Source organism: Tinamus guttatus, unplaced genomic scaffold, assembly GCF_059628265.1.
Source record: "Tinamus guttatus ecotype Peru unplaced genomic scaffold, ASM5962826v1 Tinamus_guttatus_pri_ptg001272l, whole genome shotgun sequence".
Classification (NCBI taxonomy): domain Eukaryota; kingdom Metazoa; phylum Chordata; class Aves; order Tinamiformes; family Tinamidae; genus Tinamus; species Tinamus guttatus.
This window is the reverse complement of record NW_028289806.1, coordinates 248,894-266,770: the sequence shown is the minus strand read 5'-3', so window position 1 is coordinate 266,770 and position 17,877 is coordinate 248,894. Positions and strand designations below refer to the sequence as shown.

The following is a 17,877-nucleotide window of genomic DNA, read 5'->3' as shown; positions in this document are numbered from 1 at the left end:
ATGACAGGTCAGCACCATACATGGATGTTTGCACATGACTATACTGCATTCAAAAAGTTCATGATAAAGCCATGGAATGACTTTTGCACGAAACCGCCTCCATAGGATGAAACACTCCCCTCCAGCCTGAAGATGCCTCCATTGCCTCGGCGGGGGCCCATGGGCGGGAGTGTCTGATCTGGCACATGTTGGCCTCCTGCTTGTGGTATAACTCTTACATGACTCAAGAGAAATTAGATCAGATAGTTCAGTTTGCTGAAGTGTACGTGGAGGCTTTTGAAATTCTAATGTCTGTTCTTGCTGTGGCTTGTTTGTGGCTTTATCTCCTGCACAGCATTTACGGCGCTATTTTGACTGGGGCTAATCCTTCCATGTGCTCAGGTAACACAAATAATGGAGCAGCTCGGACTGCTGCAGCATTGGAGTTGTTCTTATAACAATTATGGTCCTTACTTAGCGGTGTGTTTGGGGCTGCTTCTGGTAGAGCAGGGATCTAGTGAAATCTGGATGTGTATTCTAGGTGTGCAATAAGATAACAGTAACGCTGCTGATAATCCTTTTTCATTTAATAACTTTTTTGACGGGTTGGGGTGGGATGAGGGTGGAATCGGCTTCCAGCATTGAGCAGTCGTCTATGATTATCTGTCTTTTGCAGACAATGGCACTGCACCCGCGAAGAGTTCGCTTGAAGCCCTGGCTGGTGGCCCAGGTAGATAGTGGTTTGTATCCCGGCCTCATCTGGCTCAACCGAGAGGCCAAACGATTCCAGATCCCCTGGAAGCACGCGACGCGGCACAGCCCTCAGCACGAGGAGGAGAACACGATCTTTAAGGTAAGGGAGGAGAAACGCAGCTCTACCACGGCCGTTACACAGGGACAAAGGCTTGAATTGTTGGCCTAAAAGCTGGATAGTCATTTCAGAAACTGTTTCCAGGTACATTTTGTCCTGTTTCCTTTGACCTCAGAAAATCTCACTGCCAAGCTTGGCACTGCTTTGAAAAGGTACTTATTTCTTTAACCTTTTCAGACCACCAGAGCCCAGACTTGATGTCTTGCCGCATGGATTGCGGCCAATGAAGCTTCCTTCATCTAGCGGGTTTAGCCTGTGGTAGCTGGCTTGTTTGTAGTGCCAAACCACTAAGTAATATTATCTATATCTTAACTGGGGAACAAAAATCACCTACTGCTAGTTTGTAATGCTCGCCATTACAAACTGTCCAAAATCACTTTTGTATCCAACCTGAGGCATGTGGAAGGTGCAGTGTATAATCCTATGTAAGTTACACTCATGCTCAAGATTGCTGATGGTTCTTGGAATTTAGGCTTTACATTTTTCCCTTGTGTGAATGCAAAAAGAGGCTGTAGGGGGAACAGTAAGAGAAGAATATTTGGGTGAGTTTGTTTGGAAGTGTGGTTGCTGATACAAGCTGTCATTTTCCGAGAGCTGGACTAAGCTTGGTGCACTTTGTCCGCAGGCATGGGCCGTGGAAACGGGAAAGTACCAGGAGGGCGTCGATGAGCCAGACCCTGCCAAGTGGAAAGCCCAGCTCCGATGCGCTCTTAACAAAAGCCGGGAGTTTAATTTGATGTACGATGGCACCAAGGAGGTGCCCATGAATCCTGTTAAAATTTATGAAGTTTGCGATATCCCGCAGTCCCAGGGATCAATCATTAATCCAGGTGAGGGCCTTGCTGACACAATACGGATAACTGAGCAGGCATCTGTCCAATGCCAGGCACCTTCCTCGATGAAGAATTAACTCTTAATCTGCTTTCGTGTGCAGTGGAACATGGATGCCATACGTACATTCAGCTGTAATCAAGCTCAGGGGGCTTTGAGCCATAGCATAACTGCACTGAATTTAAAGGGTGCGTGCTCTCTGCTCAATAATGCAGCACCGGTGGTAGTTTGTTGGGATCCTTAACTCTCCTGAAGTCATGCATTAGAAAAAAATGACAATGGTGTATTGTAAAGATTACATTTTCATTTTTTAAAAAAAACCTCTATAAATTAACCTCAGATAATGTGCAAAGTACATGAAAATTACAGTATTATTTTTCAGGAAATGCAATGCAAAGTGACTGCCTCTCGTGTTGTTTATAGGTTCCACAGGCTCAGCTCCGTGGGATGAAAAAGATAATGATCTTGATGACGAAGAGGAGGAAGAATTGAATCCATCTCAGCATGTCCCTATTCAGGAGACCTTTCCATTTCTTAATATCAATGGTGGGTAGCAGAGGCTGTGAGTTATTCCCTTGTAAATTGGTGCACTCTTGAAATCAAATCTTGTTTTATCAGAGAATTGATTCTTTTGTGTAGATTCTCCAATGGCTCCAGCCAGTGCAGAAAACTGTAGTCCTGAAGCTGTGTGGCCGAAAAATGAACCTCTGGATATGGAAATGCCCCCAACTGCCCTGCAGCATGACTTCTTCAGCAGCCCCGAGCTCTGGATCAGCTCTCTTCCAAGTATGTGCATGGCGGTAGTGCCTCGCTGTGCTTTCAAACCGAGCGCTCTTGCACCTTGCTTTTCCTTTGGCTGTTTGCTTGTTATCATGCAGAACTGTGTGTAGTTAAACTGTCCTTTCAGAGTCCAGCTCCCATTGCACGACTGATTCATGCAGTGTGTGGGCAGGAATATCACACTAACAATTCCTCTCTCAGTGACAGACCTAGAAATCAAGTTTGAATATCGAGGAAAGGAGACTGGACCCACAACGACTGTAAGCAACCCCCAGGGATGCCGGCTTTTCTATGGAGAGCTGGGTCCAATGCCAGATCAGGAAGAGCTGTTTGGGCCCATTAGTTTGGAGCAAGTAAAGTTTCCAGGAACAGAGCAAATCACCAATGAAAGGCAGAAGATCTTCACGAGTCGGCTACTGGATGTTATGGACAGGGGACTGATCCTGGAGGTCAGTGGCCATGCCATCTACGCCGTGCGACTCTGCCAGTGCAAGGTCTACTGGTCTGGTCCGTGTGCGCCTTCCTCCACTACTCCAAATTTAATTGAGAGGCAAAAGAAAGTCAAGCTCTTCTGCCTGGAAACATTCTTAAGTGGTAGGTAACTTGAAAATATTAGCGGGATTTGTTGTTAGAGAAAGCTCTTTCTGGATCTAGGAAATAAGATATAATTGCATTTATGTGTAAGAGGTGGCTCTGAAGAAGGATTGCATGATCCTGTCGGACCTGGGGCAACGGGTAACAAGGTGGGATGTGGTAACTGTTCCTGATGGAAAGATGCATAACCATGGAGTGTTCTACATGTCTTCCTAGAGCTGATTGCCCATCAGAAGGGACAAATTGAGAAACAGCCACCTTATGAAATCTACTTCTGTTTTGGGGAAGAATGGCCTGATGGAAAACCCAGAGAGAGGAAGTTGATTGTGGTTCAGGTATGAGCAAAGGCTCCAAAATCGGCTTTGCTGGGCCTCCTAGACCCCAACTCTTTTTCCTCCATCTTGCTTAATGAGATCCAGGAGCCCAAGCAGGAAGCTGGTGGGTTTTTGCCGTGTTAAGTCCAAGTTGTATGTATTCCTTGTATACTGAGTCTGTGAATTACTGTTCACAAACTGTGCTGAAGGTAGATTTGACCACTGCAGGACATTCCTGGTGCTATTCAGTTTCTTTAGCAAAATAACAGGCATGTATTATGTGACTGTCTAGAAATAACTGCCCTATTTTTAAACAGGTCATTCCCGTGGTGGCTCGGATGATCTATGAAATGTTTTCCGGCGATTTCACGCGCTCCTTCGACAGCGGCAGCGTGCGCCTGCAGATCTCCACGCCGGACATCAAGGACAACATCGTGGCGCACCTGAAGCAGCTGTACCGGCTGCTGCAGAGCCACCAGGAGAGCTGGCCCATGCAGGGCGCCGCACTGCACATGGCCACGCCGCTGCCCGCCCAGTGAGCGCCGCGGCCCGCGCTGCCCGCCCCTGCCTTGTACATAAACATTTCTCAGCTGGTGCCTTGCCCAAACCCAAATCAAATCTGTAAATCTGGTTGTTTTGATTGAAGTTGCAACAGTAAGGGGTACTTTTTTTTTTTTTTAGCTCACTTTTTTAGCTGCTTGCTTAAGCAACTACTCTGTATAAATCAAATTTCTAACTTTACTATTTTTATAAAATCAACTATTGACATGTATATAAATAGTGGATCGTTAGAGGGAGGAGGAAAGAAATTTGTGCTTTATTAAAACTGCCTTAAACCCATCCTCGTGTCTGCTTTCATCTCTTCCCCTCCTGCCCCAGCAGATGTGTGGGACCGGGCAGCTGCAGCCCCAACTCTCCCTGAGGTTTGGGGCGGCCATGGGGATCCCATGCGCGGGCTGTGTGAGCCCGTCCCGTCCCTGAGGTAACAGCCATGGGGATGCTGTGCACGGGCTATGCGCGCCCCTTCCTGAGGTAATGGGTGGTCGTTTGGTTCCTGCATGTGGGCTGTGCGAGCCGGGCTAGTCCCTGAGGTAGGGGGTGGCCATGGGGATCCCGCGCGCTGCGCGAGCTCCTTCCTGAGGTACCGGGCGGCCGTTAGCGCCCCGCGCGCCAGGCCAGTCCCTGAGGTAACGGGCGGCCGTTAGCGCCCCGCGCGCCAAGCCAGTCCCTGAGGTAACGGGCGGCCGCTTGGTTCCCGCGTGAGCCCCTTCCTGAGGTAACGGGCGGCCATGGGGATCCCGCGCGCTGCGCGAGCTCCTTCCTGAGGTACCGGGCGGCCGTTAGCGCCCCGCGCGCCAGGCCAGTCCCTGAGGTAACGGGCGGCCGTTAGCGCCCCGCGCGCCAGGCCAGTCCCTGAGGTAACGGGCGGCCGTTAGCGCCCCGCGCGCCAAGCCAGTCCCTGAGGTAACGGGCGGCCGCTTGGTTCCCGCGTGAGCCCCTTCCTGAGGTAACGGGCGGCCATGGGGATCCCGCGCGCGGCTGCGCGAGCGGGGCGAGTCGCTGAGGTAACGCGCGCCGACCGAAGCTGCCATTAGAGCCGCCCCCGGGTCCGGGGCTGCCGGCGGCGGGCGCTCCGCCCCGGAAGAGGTAGGCGCTGCGGCGGCGGCTCCCTGCGGCGGCGGGCGGCCATGGGCCCGGGGGAGGCGGCGCGGCCGGCGGCGCCGCAGCTGGTGCTGGCGGCGCGGCGGGCGCTGGGGCGGCGGCTGGCGGCCGCGCGCGCCCTGCAGCTGGCTGGCGAGGTGCTGGCCGTGGCGGCGGGGCTCAAGCCGGCCTTGCTGTACGACTGCGGGGCGGCGGGGCCCGAGCAGCTGCGGGACTACCTGGGGCGGCTGCGGGAGGCCGGCGTGGCGCGCGGGCGGCTGCACGTGCTGAGCGTGGCGGGCAGCGTGCTCGTGCTGCAGCCGGGCCGCGCGGCCCGCCGCCTCGAGGCCGTGCTGCGCGCCCGGCCCGCGCCCTTCGTGGACGTGGCTGCAGCCCGGGCGCAGCCCACGCTCTGCGGGCCCATGGCGGCCCACACCGTCAGGGGCCACCTCTCTGCGCTGCTGGCGCATCTCAAGGCTGTGGAGGCTGCTGCTGGCCCCATATCTTGCAGTGAGGTTTGCTCTGACGACTGGAACCTCTGCACTGTCTTTGGAGTTGTCCTGGGCTACCCACTTGCCTACACCTTTGCAGTGGAGGATGGCTTCGAGAACTGCTTGGCGTTGACGCCACTGAGAGTTTTCACCGTTCAGGCCTCTTGCCCCAGGATACGAGACAACCTCACGATCCAAATTTATTCCTTCAGCATCCCGGAAAACCTCTATCCAGAGGTGAAGGAGGTGGTGGATGCCTGGTGTGACAACTTGAAGAACAGTTTCAATTCTCAGAATGATTTTGCGAATCTCTGCATTTCAAGTGAGGTGGTTACTCTTTCAGCGGTTGCCTTATGAGACTAAGTTGCTTCATCTGTTTCTCACCTGTATTGGGGACTGAGGTCCCACCTGAGTGGTGAGCACCCCCCTGAATTTATTTCAGGAAGCTCCTGAAACTGTAGATCTTCACCTCCCCTCAACATAAACCAAAGCACGCAAGAATAAATATAGCTGTCTTCGTCCTCTGACCTCTTAGGCCTTTTGCAAATTAAATATGTGCATTTCCTAAAAGTCCAGTATATGAGACTACTTTACACTCTGGATCTTGACTGTAGCCTTTTTTTGTGATCCTTTTGCACCAGCACTCCAAGACATCCCTTGCTTGCAAGGTAAAGTAATACCTTGGAGGGTATTACTTTGAAGGGGGAATTCTAGTGCAGGACACTGGAAGTCATGGCTTTCTGCTCCTTTTTTTCCTACTGAGTCAATTCGTGTGTCTCCGCTTCTGTAAAAGGAGGATATTTATTGTGAACCACTGAAGATTAATAAATTTGTGACACTTCATTATTTTGGATACATGAAGTTTATAGGCCATCTTACATTTATTACATGTGTGATGTAGTGCATATACTTCCTTATAGCTGTGTGTGCAAATGTGGGGTGCTACCATAAAAGCACCCCACAACTCTGGAAGAAGCTTAAAAAGTAGTATTTGTTGAACTAATGTGGTGCTAAGAAAGAAAGGAAAGTGGGCAAGCCCAGGGAGATGCCACCACACGAGCTGGGAAGAGCAAGGAGTCAAATCTGGTTAAGTAGGAACTGCTGGAGGTAGGAGAGATGACACAGAGCCTCCTTGTGACTTGTCCTTCCTGTCTCACTCGGTCCTCAAAGGGGTAATTTAAGTGGCTGTTGCCCATCGCTACAGCCAGAGAATGGGCAACGCCACCTTCAATTAAAGAAAGAATAAACAAACCAGCAAAGAGGAAGGAATAACCTCACAGCATTTATTAGAACCGTGGGAGTTCGTTTGGAGTGAGACCAGCTCAAAGTATAAACCAAGTATAAAACCTGTGGAATGCATTGCAGCCAGGGCTTGTTGCTGTTGTGTTTAAAGCAGAAGTCAGTTCCTGAAGTGAGGTAGTGGTAAAGGCTCTTTATGGTGCATAATTTGCTAGGAAAGCTGCCATGGCCATTGCTACTACCACTACCAAGAGAGGGATCCAGCTCCCAGGCTGTCTCTGGAAAAGAGAAGGGAGTGTTACTGGGCAGCAGCAGGCAGAAAAAACATTCCATCTGTAATAGACATTCCTTCATCTTTCTACACCACCCAAATAAATGAGAAACAATTTTTCCCAGACCCATCTGCAGTCCGAAGGGACTTGCACTGTTTGCAGCAGTGATTGTGGCCCAGGACAGGGTCTCCCCCTACTTTTGGCTGTTTGCTGTGGCATTGATTCAGTTCATCTCGGCACTGGCGTAGCTTGGTCAGGCAGGAGCGGTACTCGTCGCTGAGGGCCTCCAGCTCCAGGCACAGCTCTGTGCACTGCACACAAAGGAAGGGCGTGTTAGGAAAACTGATCCTGTCCACCTTGGATGCACTGAGATTGCCACATCTCATGAGGCGGTTGCAGAGCGTCGCATCCCAGTGCACCGGCACTGTAATGTAGGAGGACAGAGCAGAGCTTGAGCATTAGGGGGAACGTGGTGAGAAAAGGCCCTTCTGTTAGCTACTGCCCTGCCGCAGTGGGAGAAGCCTCAGCAGGTGCTGCGAGGGGCATGGAGTGGCTGGGCCCTCTCACAGCTGCTGCTTTTTCCTGTGATTGTGCTTTCCCACCCCCTGCAACAGCTGATGCTGATATCCTGTAATATCCTGTAACTTGCTGGGTTAGGAGGAAGGCTGGTCTCTTGTAGTGGCCTGAAGCTCTGCTGTGGTAAGAAATAAATCCTTGTTTTATAATTTCCTGCTATCTAAGTACTGTGGTAAAAACATTGTGGGACAACTGCTGTCTCGCTTGAGGACACACTTGTATTTCCAATCTCTTATGTAAGAAAGAAAGCATAAGACATCAGAAGATTTTGAACTTGAGTATAGTTAATGCAGTTAACTGACTATTCCTGTTATTTGTAAGTATTTTTCTTTTGTGTTTCTTTGTGCTAGGGTTGTGTATCAGCCATCATGTGACTTCTCTGCTTTTCCCTGGAAGGTTGTTGAGGCTCTTCAGCCTCTGGGAACAGAGTGGGGTTGGGCAGCAGGGAGCTCCCCAGTAGCTCCTGAGGCAGCAGCCCTGTTTTCAGGGGTAGAAGGTGTTATGGCCTTTGTCACAGGTGCTGTGTCTGGGATTTAGCTGGGGCTGGTATTTAAATACAACTGTAGGGAAGGTTGCCCTTATTAGTGTTGGCTACAACATGCAGGTATGGTTGCTCTTAAGAGCTTTCATGGTTTCTGTTCTTGGGCTATTTACAATAGCAGTTCATTCCCTCGCTGCATAACTTGATTTCACCTATGACTTCAGGTGACTTCACCTCACCTCGTTCTCCTTTGCTGTAAGCTGGGATGTCCTTTTCTGCATCTCATTCTTCAGACTTTCTTCCTCTTTTTCTTGCTGCTCTAATAGAGCATTTTGTTTTTCTGTGGCAGGAGTGAGAGGTGGGGTCTGTGTGGTGAGAACCTGATCTAGAAAAACAATCAGGCTTCTATTGAGAAACAGAGCCAGCATTTCAGTTTATATCTTTTCTGCTTAGCACACTTTAGAGATAATATGTGCATGCTATAACACAGAAGCAGTCATAGGAGCTGGATTTGTTATCATACTGCGCTCCTGTGGATACAAATTGATAATTTTGAGAGGAGTATTTCTAAGCAGTTGTCAGATATGGGGGGACAGAAAGTTAACACTCATTGTATTACTTTATTTTTGGCTGTAATTGCGGTCTCATAAATATATATTTTAAAAAAAGGCATAGCATCAGAAACAAAATTTTTAATGAAATTATTTATTTTCCAAAATATTTGCAATCACAAATACACTTACATTTTAATGTTAGCTAGCAGGATATAATAACTTGCTTCTTGTGTGTGTTTTTTTAACTTTAACCTTAAAAAAAAAAAAAAAAAAAACCAAAACAAAACTCTATGCTAAAAAAAATATTTTTCTTAGATTCTAACACTTCTGTGTCCAGTTCTAGATTGGAGTTAGAAAATTTGCTGACCTTTCCTTTGCACCACCACTTCGGGAGTTTTCTGTTCATTGGTCTGACTCTGCAACAAATCTGTGAACATAAAAAGATACTGTTATTGTCTGAGATGAAAGATGCTGCACAAGGCAAGGCTGAGCAATGGTATACCAAAGAATTTTAAAATAGTTTTTATATTTAAACTTAAAAAAATTAAAATCTTACTTCCGAGTATGACTTACTATGCAAATGGCTGATTGTTGCCTCCAAGATTATCTTCTGGTTTTGTTCTTTTTGTAGTTTACCTGAAATTAAACAAACTAATGTTGATGCAAAATTCTGTTCACTTTCTAGGCAAGTAAGCAAAATTTGGCTTTCTGCAAATATGCAAAGTGCCACTAACATTGTTGGGAGGCATATTGAACTTTCACCTTTGAGGAAACATGACTTTTTAGATGTTAACTGCTCCCATGATAGCTTTTTTCTAGTACTTTATACATTATATTACTTTTTCAAGCACACTTGAGTGGGATTTTACTATGCTACGAGAATAGGATTGTCATCCGTTTAATGTTTGTTAATCGTGCCAAAGATTTGCTGTGTATGAGTAGAGGCTTGCTTTCTGCAAGCTGAGATGTGCAATGCACTTCAATAAAGATTATTTTTGTATATGTGTACTTGTCTTTAAGAACTTTTTTTTTTAAGTATTTTCTTTAAAGTTTTGTATCTGATCTTCATTCGTGGGAATGAGCCTCACATTCCCTTTCCACACGATACCTTCTATTGCACTGATGCGTTCTGCTTTAAGCTGGTTGTCCTCCTGCAAGGCGCTGATTCTGATGCACAGTTCTGTGTGTTCATTTTCCAGGTTGCCCAGGGCCTGTTGGAGCTGCTTGTTCTGGGTGTTTGCCTGCTGCAGGGGGGAAAAGCCGCAGTGTGAGGACAGCAGGTAAGTGCTTTATAAACGAACAATTTGGGGAATGGGTGGTCTGGGCCTGAAATCAGGCTGTATGTAACAGCAGTGCCTTATCAATTTTATCAAAAACCACAAAGGTGGTTTTTAATTTTTTTTGAAGTGATTTAAACCTGTGTTCTTTCTCTACAATATGTGGATTCCTGTGGGCAATGATACTGCCCTTGCAAGAGAACAAACATACTTGCAGTTTGCTTTGCAAAACATGGAGGTTGTTCCTGAGGTCAGTGTGTGCCTTGTTCATCTCGGTCCATTCAGCCTTTAGCACATCGTAGTTGCCTTTCCATAGGGCACAGTCTTCTTTTGTGACTGCCAGGGATCTCTAGGGAGGAAAGGGAACACCTGCAGTTACTGCTCACGCGTGGGGGGATGGCAGTGACTGGCTGGGTTAAAGCTCTGAACCAGCGGGTGCTTGATTACACTTGGTGTAGCTCTGTGTGTGCTCCCTCTGAGGAAGGAGAAAAAACAAAACCAGAACTCCTTCATTTGGGCCTGGCCTGTGCGCGTAGTTTCAGCCTGCAGGAGCAAGCAAAGCAGGAGGCTTGCTCGCCTCCGCAGCAATGGTTGTGTTAGCTGGCGGGTGTGACGATGGAAGGTGTGGGAATGCGGTGCCACCTGATGGACAGGCTGAAAACAGGCACAAGGGCCTGACCGCGACGGCGGGTTGTTCATGGGGAGGTGAGAATAAGCATTGCTCAGGAATCAAAACGTTTTTGCGTCTTTGTTGCTAATGGTAAATTAGTAATCTCCTGTCACTGAAATGAGGCTGTAAAACAAGACTGAAGCAAAGCCAGATAGAAAACATTTACTACCTGAGAGTTCTGCAGCTGCTCTTCTGCTTGGAGTTTGTCCTCAAGCATTTTCTGAAGAGCCTCTTTTGCCTTCTGCTCATAGGTCTGCTTTTGGTCCTCCATCTCTATGAGGATCTTCTTCACACACTCTTTGGAGTAGCTCTAAACAAAGAATTCAGCTGCTTGAAGGGTCTTATCAGATACTACTGCAATTGCTAAACCTGAATATTAGCAGACTCGCAGTATGCGAATGCTACTGCTAATCTGCTGAGAAGCCTTGCTTCAGTAAAGAGGAAAAGTAGTTTTCAGATCCATAGCTAATCAGTTTTTTTTTTTTTTTTTTTTTTTTTTAGCAACGGAGACCTGATGGATTTGTATGTCCATATTTCATTTCTATGCATTTTTTAAAATCCATGTTTGATTTTTACAGAGTCAACTAGGTTACCTGGGTGCAGGCTTGCAGTTGGTTTTCAAGTGCCCTGAGTTTACACTTCAGTTTATCTTCATTTAGCTGTCCCTAGAGGGGGAAACAAAAAAAAGGGGGGGGGGGGAGAGGGGAGAAGTGTGTAGAATCATGTCTTGCACAGTATTTCCTCTTTGAAAATAGCATTTTGATGGTTTGATTCACTTTCTCCTCTTTTTATATATTATAGCTAAATTTGATCAAAAGTTTTTCAACACTTGCTTATTTTCAAATAAACTTTCACAATCTCAGAGCAGATAGGGTATGGGTGAAGTACAGCTTTAGCGTATTGAACAACTCTCTTGAGGCAGTTTCACCAGTTACAGGAGTGCAGGTATTTGCAGTGGAGTGAGAAGTTAATAGCAAAGTTATTTCAAGTTGGTCTAAATGTGTTCTAAGCATCATGGCTGTCTTGTCCCTGCATAGAGTCTTGTTTCCTGCTTGATAGTTGTCTTTCCCTGCAACACTTTTTGCCTAAAGCTCCAGCTGCTAAAGTCTTGTCTTACTGGTTTCCTTAGGAAATAGGCTGGGTCTGCATTGCAACATCTTGCAGCTGGGCAGGGGGATAAAGGAAAATGAGGATGAGTTGTTTTTCCTGATACAATCTTCCCTCATGGTTAGTCAAGCTTTTTACTTAAGTTTTGTGAAACTAGACTTGTATGCAAATTCGGATAAAATTTCCAGCAAAGAGTTCATGCTCTGAACTCTTTGTTCACTGCTGATGTTGAGAATGCTGGTATCATCTCTTTTTGCTACTGTTTGAAAGTCAAGCCTCTGAATAAGTAACTCCCTGACTTCTGATGTTACAAGAATAGCTGTTAGACCTAAGCAAAACTAGGTTCTCGAGTGGTATAATACTTTTAAATTGTAGAGACGTAAATGTACAGTTCAAAAGTGTCATTCTTTTGAGTTCAGTTGTTGGTTCAGCTTAATAAAGCTGTATCTTCATAAAATGTAGGTGCAATTTAAAAAAAAAAAGTACTTCTTGTATGGTATATTATGCCCAATTGTCCCATGCTGTACACTTTATTCTGCTGTTGCGAAGATTAATTTCAAGAGGGTGGCAGTGTTTTATGGACATTCTGCGCAGATGTACATGCAGAGTACATAACTGAGCACTAAGCCCTTCCTGCACTTGAGAGCAGAAATGTGCTGGCAAAATTATAGCAGCTCATGCATTAGCAAAAACAATACAGCATGGAGATTTCCCTACCTGGAATAAGCTGCCCCTTAGGACTTCTACCAGAATGGCTGCCTCGGTGAGCTCCCAGGGAGACCCTTTTCCCCCCCCAGCCCCTCTCTGTGCTCCCAAAGGACTGCTTCTCGCTAGGTAGTTTGTGTTGCTGGCCTTGACTCCAGTGCCAACAGTAAGTTAATTTTTAGTTTCTGAAAGGCTGAATGTAGAAGCAGCAGCAAAGACTTTTTACTACAGCAGAGACAGCAAGAAACAAAAGGCACCCACCTGTTTCTAATCTGAGGTTTCATGACTACTTTCTGCAGCTTGCTTGTGTCAGTGTTTTTTCCTGCTCATGTTACATTTGAAGGAGCAAGCAAAGGCGGAAGTGTCTAACCGCAGTACATCTAGCATTTTTTTTACATCATTTCACCCAATCATTTCTGCTTCTCTGAAAAGCATTTTCAAACCATTTTTTTGTTTAGCACAGTTACTTGTTATGGAACATCACAAGTATGTTAATACTTGGTTTAATATTCTTATATAAAACATTGTGCCACTGTAAATAGAATCATAAGGTGCATCACCTTAATTTCATCTCCTAATCTCTAGCAAAGAAAATACAGGCCCTGGGTCAGTGCTGATGATAGGATTTAGTTTGAGCTGTGGGAAATAGGCAGATATAGGGCCATGATTCAGCAGTGCATTTAAGGGTAAGTAGATGTTCAAGAGCTTTGCAGTACTGAGTCCCAATGATGTCTGGGACTGCACTATGTCTCATGAGCTGTGAGTGCTGTGGGCACAGGGTGCTCTGCTGTTCTTCCTCAGCAGGAAACTGAGGAAGGTGCAGATATCATCAAGGTTTGGGTTTCTTTTGGCCACTGCACTCTTAGTTTAAAAAAAAAAATCTTTTTGTGCCTGCTCCCCAACTTTTGCAATATTTTATGTGCATCTAAAATTTTAATTTTGGCCAAAAAAGTCACTTTGACAAAATATTTGAAATTTGTCCGCACTAGGGCAGAAAAGATGGTAGAAGATGGTTGCTGTGGTTCAGTCCAATCTTTTCCACTTACATACTTCCATTTACTTTAATTTTACTTTTGAACTTTTAACTTAAGAAATACTGTAAAAAGCAAGTATAGGAAACCCAAAACCTTGAAGAAAAGTGGGAGGAGAGTTATACTTCCTGTTAATCTGGAAAAAAAATAAACCTAGTAACAAACTTTTCATCAAATATGTAGACAAAAATGAAGAAAGGAGAGAGGCGAGAGAGGGAAAAAAACACAGAAGCAAAGTAAAACTTACTTCTGAACCTTATTTCTGAGTTTGTATTCAACCAGCCCTAAAAGGAAAGATGACTGAAATGAGAGGAAGATAAAGTAGACTCAAGGTTAATAGAGACATCTTATCTGCTAGCACGTGAAGCCCCTAAAGAGTTTAAGATTAGGCAGAATTGGAAATTAGCTATGAAAAATAAAATGATCTATGTGGGTGGTTCTTGCTTCTGTACATAAGCCAGGTGCTGCCAAAACAGAAGCTCAGTCCAGCACCAGCTGGAATCCCTTAGTGCAGTCATCTGGTTGGTACCTGCCAGGACTTTTCTGATGCTCGCAGCAGCGTGGAGAAAAGCTCTTGCAAAATCACCATCTTCTGCTTCAGCAACAGCTCCCGATGCAGTGCCTCCTGCACACGAAATGGGAAAGGCGGTTTGTCACAGGTGCTCTCTGTTTGATTCAGTTTCATTCCTACAACTCAAGATCAGTATTTTCACTGTTTGGTATGTTTGAGATGAGGCTTTGGTTTCAATATTTTATGTGTGTTTTTTTCTTTTTCTTTTTTTTTTTCCTCTTGCCACATTAAAACTGGACACACAACACCCATTTATTTCAGAAAACATTCATTTAATCTTCATCACCTGCTTCTAGAAAGCTGCTTATAATATTTGGTACTTACTTTCAGGTAGTTGGAAAGTTGCACTATTTCCTGAAAAAGAAAATATTAAAAATTATAGGATCATTTGTTGTAACCATTTTATAAACTCCCTACAAATTTCAAACATTTTGAAATAAATTGATATTAACAGCATGAATTTGATTAGTATGCAACAGATTAGAAACATAACGTAGTGCTTTTTATGTTTGTGTTGTTGTTCCCTTCCTGCCCCCTCCCCGCGGCAATGCAAATACATTCTGTAATTTCTTACACTATTGGAGTTATGCCGTCCTTGTCACATAATACAGCAAATCAGGGTAGTTATTGCATAGCAACAATTGGTATCTCTGGGGGAGAATGCCTTTCTTTGCTACAGGAACATATTTTTCACCAACAAAAGCAGCAGAAGCCTAGTACCGATCTGCATTCCAGTCAGAAATCTCAGAAACAAACGTACTGTCTGTCAGGAATTCAGGAATGGCCGTTGTCCATGTGTCCGGCTTACCTTGTTTAAAACTGCTGTTCCACAGCTAAAACGAAAAAGAAGTTATGTTACTAAGATGATGCGATACAGAGTTCTGAGTCAGTCCATAACTGTAAATATCAGCCTCTACCTGGTATACAAAGGAGATTGTGAATATTTCTAAAGCTAAAGTTTTGGCTGACACGAAATATATATGACCTCTTCACCAACGGTCAGTGGCTTACAGGTACCTATGAATTCACAGTCTAGAAAAGGAGGAGAGAACAGGCTTACTCTGTCTGCTGGCTTGAGTCTTGCAGCTTCGTACTTGAACTTGTAAGTGTCTGAGTTCCTGTGAAAATAAAGGATATGGGACTGATTCCCTCAGCCCATGGAATGAAGAGGTATTCTTCTGCCTGAGCACACATCTACCACATCGCAGAAATGATGCGGTTTCTCAGCTGGAGAACAGTTGTTTAAAGAGCATCTAGTACCATGAGGGTTAGGGACAAGTAGCAAGGAAGAATCCCATGCTCAGATGAAAAATGTAAATTAAAAAATTGTGTAGACTAAAATCAGCCCACAGATCTACTGCATAATTTAGAGTATTTGCAAGGAAGATGTAGCATAAAACATCAGTTTAGGAGCCTTATTTTCACAACATTTTATCCAAGGGCAGGGTGTTTTGAGCTGTGGGTTGGACTCAGGAAAAATATTCTTAAAACCTGCAGTTTGAGGGGGGGAAAATTCCACCTAGGATGCCAAGATCAATGCTAGGTGTGGTGCTCCTAGCCAAGAGTGGCATCAGGGGAAAAGCTAGCCTAGAGCTTGAAAGCCCAGTCTTGTGGTGGTGCCAAACGGTCCTGTGGGGGCAAATGGGAACCTCCTGCACCTAAAGGAGCAGACTGCCGCGTGCCCTGGGAAGGGAAGCGCTGTGGTTCTGGTTCTGTTCCGACGGCCGAGTGCCGCTTTGGCAGCTTGTCCCTCACGTACCTTGAGTGTCTGTGCAGGGGCCTTTGCCGGACGTGTGTCCCATGGGAACGGCGTGGGAACGAAGGCTGCTGGGCCTGAGCCTGGGCTGGCGGAGTGGGTCTGCAAATGCACTCTGGCTCCATGCGGGCTGAAACAACAGGGCAGCTCGTGAGTGTCTGAAATGGGCTGGCAATAGATGGGGCAAATGGGGAGGAACTGGCTGCAGCCTAGCCCGGTCACTGGGGAATGGTACAGACTGTGCAGCGACCGCGTGGGAGAAGCCAGGCTCTTCCCGTGGGGATTTACTTTGGCTGAGACAACGCGAGCTGCCGCACCTCAAATGCGAGTAGGGGAAGGCCTGCTGGCACCTGGGGGAACGCAGGGCAGAGCACCCCCATCGGGGTAAGGAAGCCAGGAGTGCCTAGAGCCCTGTTTGGAAAGGATGGGAATGGCTGGTGACAGCGGGCTGGCTCCTGGCTTGTTCCTGGCACAGCCGTGTCTATGGGCGCTTCCTGCCCTGCACCCCGGGAGGATGGATGCTTCTGCTCCTCCGTCTCCCTGCAGTATGAGACAAGCACGTTGCTACCACCCCGGAGCAAAGAGCGGAAGGCATGTGCATGGCTCAGAGCGCATGTAAGCACTTGCTTCAGATTCCTGCTGGCTAGCATGTAATTAAGCCTAGTGAAGCAGGTGGTAGCCCTAAGTAGATAATTGCTCCGCGCAGGGAACCTGAGGTGTGTCCATGCTTTTGCAGTTACCTCGCGTTCTGCTGTCTCTGGCTGCTCACATGAGTGAAGCCCCTGTGAACTCATAACGTGCTAGGGAAATTATTCAGTGGTGTGGGATATAAGTTTAGAAAGAGAGTCTCTCTGGTTCTCCCATGGGAGTGTTTTGCAGCGCGTCTTTCTGTAGGTGGTATTCAGAGCACTGGCTTCTCCAGGTTACTGTTTGCTGTGCAGCCGAGTACTGGGTAGCATGCAATGAGCATCAGACTCGTTACACCTAACTCCTGTGTACTTCCTGCTGACAGCAAGGGTGATGGAGGGGAGCCAAATGTTTAGAGCTCTGATTTTAAAAGTAAAAATAACACTTTGTATAACTGTGAAACAGTAATCTGCCAATTGAGATGTGGGGTTGCCCTTGGAGAAATGGTTCAAGTTTATAAGTGCAGGATTTGGAAACCAGGAGGAACATGCTGGGACAGATGTGCCCGGGTAACCTTGGTCAGCTTCAGAGCTCTGAAGGAAATGACTGTTACTGTTAATGTCTTGGCAATTTTTGTCTGTGCTCTGTATTGGTTCCCAGGGCTCTTGAAAGTGGTGGGAAATTTTTACTGCTTTTGATGGACACTGCAGCAAATACATAGCAGTGACCTGCTCTGAGAGCTGGCTGTTACCTTCAGTGGAGCCGGGGACTCTGGATCCGGCCCTGAGGAGGGCTCCCAGGGGACGTGCGTCTCGATCCCTTGTCCCGGTGGAGCTGGTGCTCCAGGGAGAGGCTTCCTTGGTTTGTTTCTTTCTTCGGTCACTAGGTTTCTCCTTCTCAGGAACTCTCTCTGACGGGGGCTCTGGGACTGCTGCTCTGCTTCCTTTTTATCACGTTTTCCGAGGCGCCGGCACGTGGTCACGTTGTTTCGCCTCCTCAGGTTCTCGCGTGTCTCCTGCCGCCGCTCGCATTTCTCCTCGTAACTCTCACTTGTGTGCGGCCCGTGCCGTTGTGGCGTCTTTCCAGGTTGGCTAATCATGCCAGCAGCACTGCAGAAACTGTAGCCACCTCCTCTGCTGCCCGCTTCGGATTGTTCCTTCCTGAGGAAACCAAGGAAGATGACACAATCCAAGTGAAAATAATTTCTGAAATTAAATGTGAGATATTTTTAGATAGACATTACTTCCCAGTTCTTATCCAGTGGGTAAAGGTGATTTTTCTTGTAGGCATCTCTTGTCCGTGAGCTCCTAGTATCAACCTTATAAAATACCTCTCATGTTTGTTATGGAAACACGTCCGCGGGGCTCGGCACACCGAAAGGTGTTTGGCCTCCCGCGGTGGCTCCTGCGCTCCCGCTCGCTTTGCCTGCCTGCTGTCGGGGGCCTCAGGGCTGTTCTGGTGCATTGCTTGCTTTGCTTTGAGTTAGCGACTCGGAGTAATGTAGGATAGA

At 46.7% G+C, this 17,877-nt stretch overlaps 3 protein-coding genes across 3 annotated transcripts; 2 read left to right on the top strand and 1 right to left on the bottom strand.

The window, feature by feature from the left end:
* Positions 1-643: 643 nt before the first annotated feature.
* On the top strand, positions 644-4,041 carry IRF6 (interferon regulatory factor 6). The gene is made up of 7 exons (XM_010216831.2): positions 644-832; positions 1,476-1,680; positions 2,105-2,227; positions 2,321-2,467; positions 2,663-3,055; positions 3,272-3,390; positions 3,687-4,041. The coding sequence occupies exons 1-7, from the start codon at positions 659-661 to the stop codon at positions 3,906-3,908; spliced, it is 1,383 nt and encodes a 460-aa protein (XP_010215133.1). The 5' UTR covers positions 644-658; the 3' UTR covers positions 3,909-4,041.
* A 1,016-nt stretch (positions 4,042-5,057) lies between these two features.
* On the top strand, positions 5,058-6,344 carry CUNH1orf74 (chromosome unknown C1orf74 homolog). The gene has a single exon (XM_088538932.1). The coding sequence runs from the start codon at positions 5,058-5,060 to the stop codon at positions 5,856-5,858; it is 801 nt and encodes a 266-aa protein (XP_088395058.1). The 3' UTR covers positions 5,859-6,344.
* A 495-nt stretch (positions 6,345-6,839) lies between these two features.
* On the bottom strand, positions 6,840-17,522 carry TRAF3IP3 (TRAF3 interacting protein 3). Its single transcript, XM_088538931.1, has 16 exons — positions 17,119-17,522; positions 15,744-15,870; positions 15,045-15,102; positions 14,793-14,817; positions 14,309-14,338; positions 13,943-14,038; positions 11,164-11,235; positions 10,740-10,880; positions 10,112-10,249; positions 9,732-9,867; positions 9,197-9,259; positions 8,991-9,050; positions 8,304-8,454; positions 7,803-7,817; positions 7,210-7,462; positions 6,840-7,018 (listed from the first exon to the last, which is right to left on the bottom strand). The coding sequence occupies exons 1-16, from the start codon at positions 17,464-17,466 to the stop codon at positions 6,935-6,937; spliced, it is 1,797 nt and encodes a 598-aa protein (XP_088395057.1). The 5' UTR covers positions 17,467-17,522; the 3' UTR covers positions 6,840-6,934.
* Between the last annotated feature and the right edge of the window lie 355 nt (positions 17,523-17,877).

Excerpts from the sequence above, each read along its gene's own strand:
- CUNH1orf74 (XM_088538932.1), top strand. The coding sequence starts at position 5,058 with ATGGGCCCGGGGGAGGCGGCGCGGCCGGCGGCGCCGCAGCTGGTGCTG.
- IRF6 (XM_010216831.2), top strand. The coding sequence starts at position 659 with ATGGCACTGCACCCGCGAAGAGTTCGCTTGAAGCCCTGGCTGGTGGCC. Across the intron at positions 833-1,475 it reads AGGAGAACACGATCTTTAAG|GCATGGGCCGTGGAAACGGG; the intron begins GTAAGGGAGGAG and ends CTTTGTCCGCAG. Across the intron at positions 2,468-2,662 it reads CTGGATCAGCTCTCTTCCAA|TGACAGACCTAGAAATCAAG; the intron begins GTATGTGCATGG and ends TTCCTCTCTCAG.
- TRAF3IP3 (XM_088538931.1), bottom strand. The coding sequence starts at position 17,466 with ATGATTAGCCAACCTGGAAAGACGCCACAACGGCACGGGCCGCACACA. Across the intron at positions 15,871-17,118 it reads AGTCCCCGGCTCCACTGAAG|CCCGCATGGAGCCAGAGTGC; the intron begins GTAACAGCCAGC and ends CTGTTGTTTCAG. Across the intron at positions 15,103-15,743 it reads CCCCTGCACAGACACTCAAG|GAACTCAGACACTTACAAGT; the intron begins GTACGTGAGGGA and ends TTATTTTCACAG.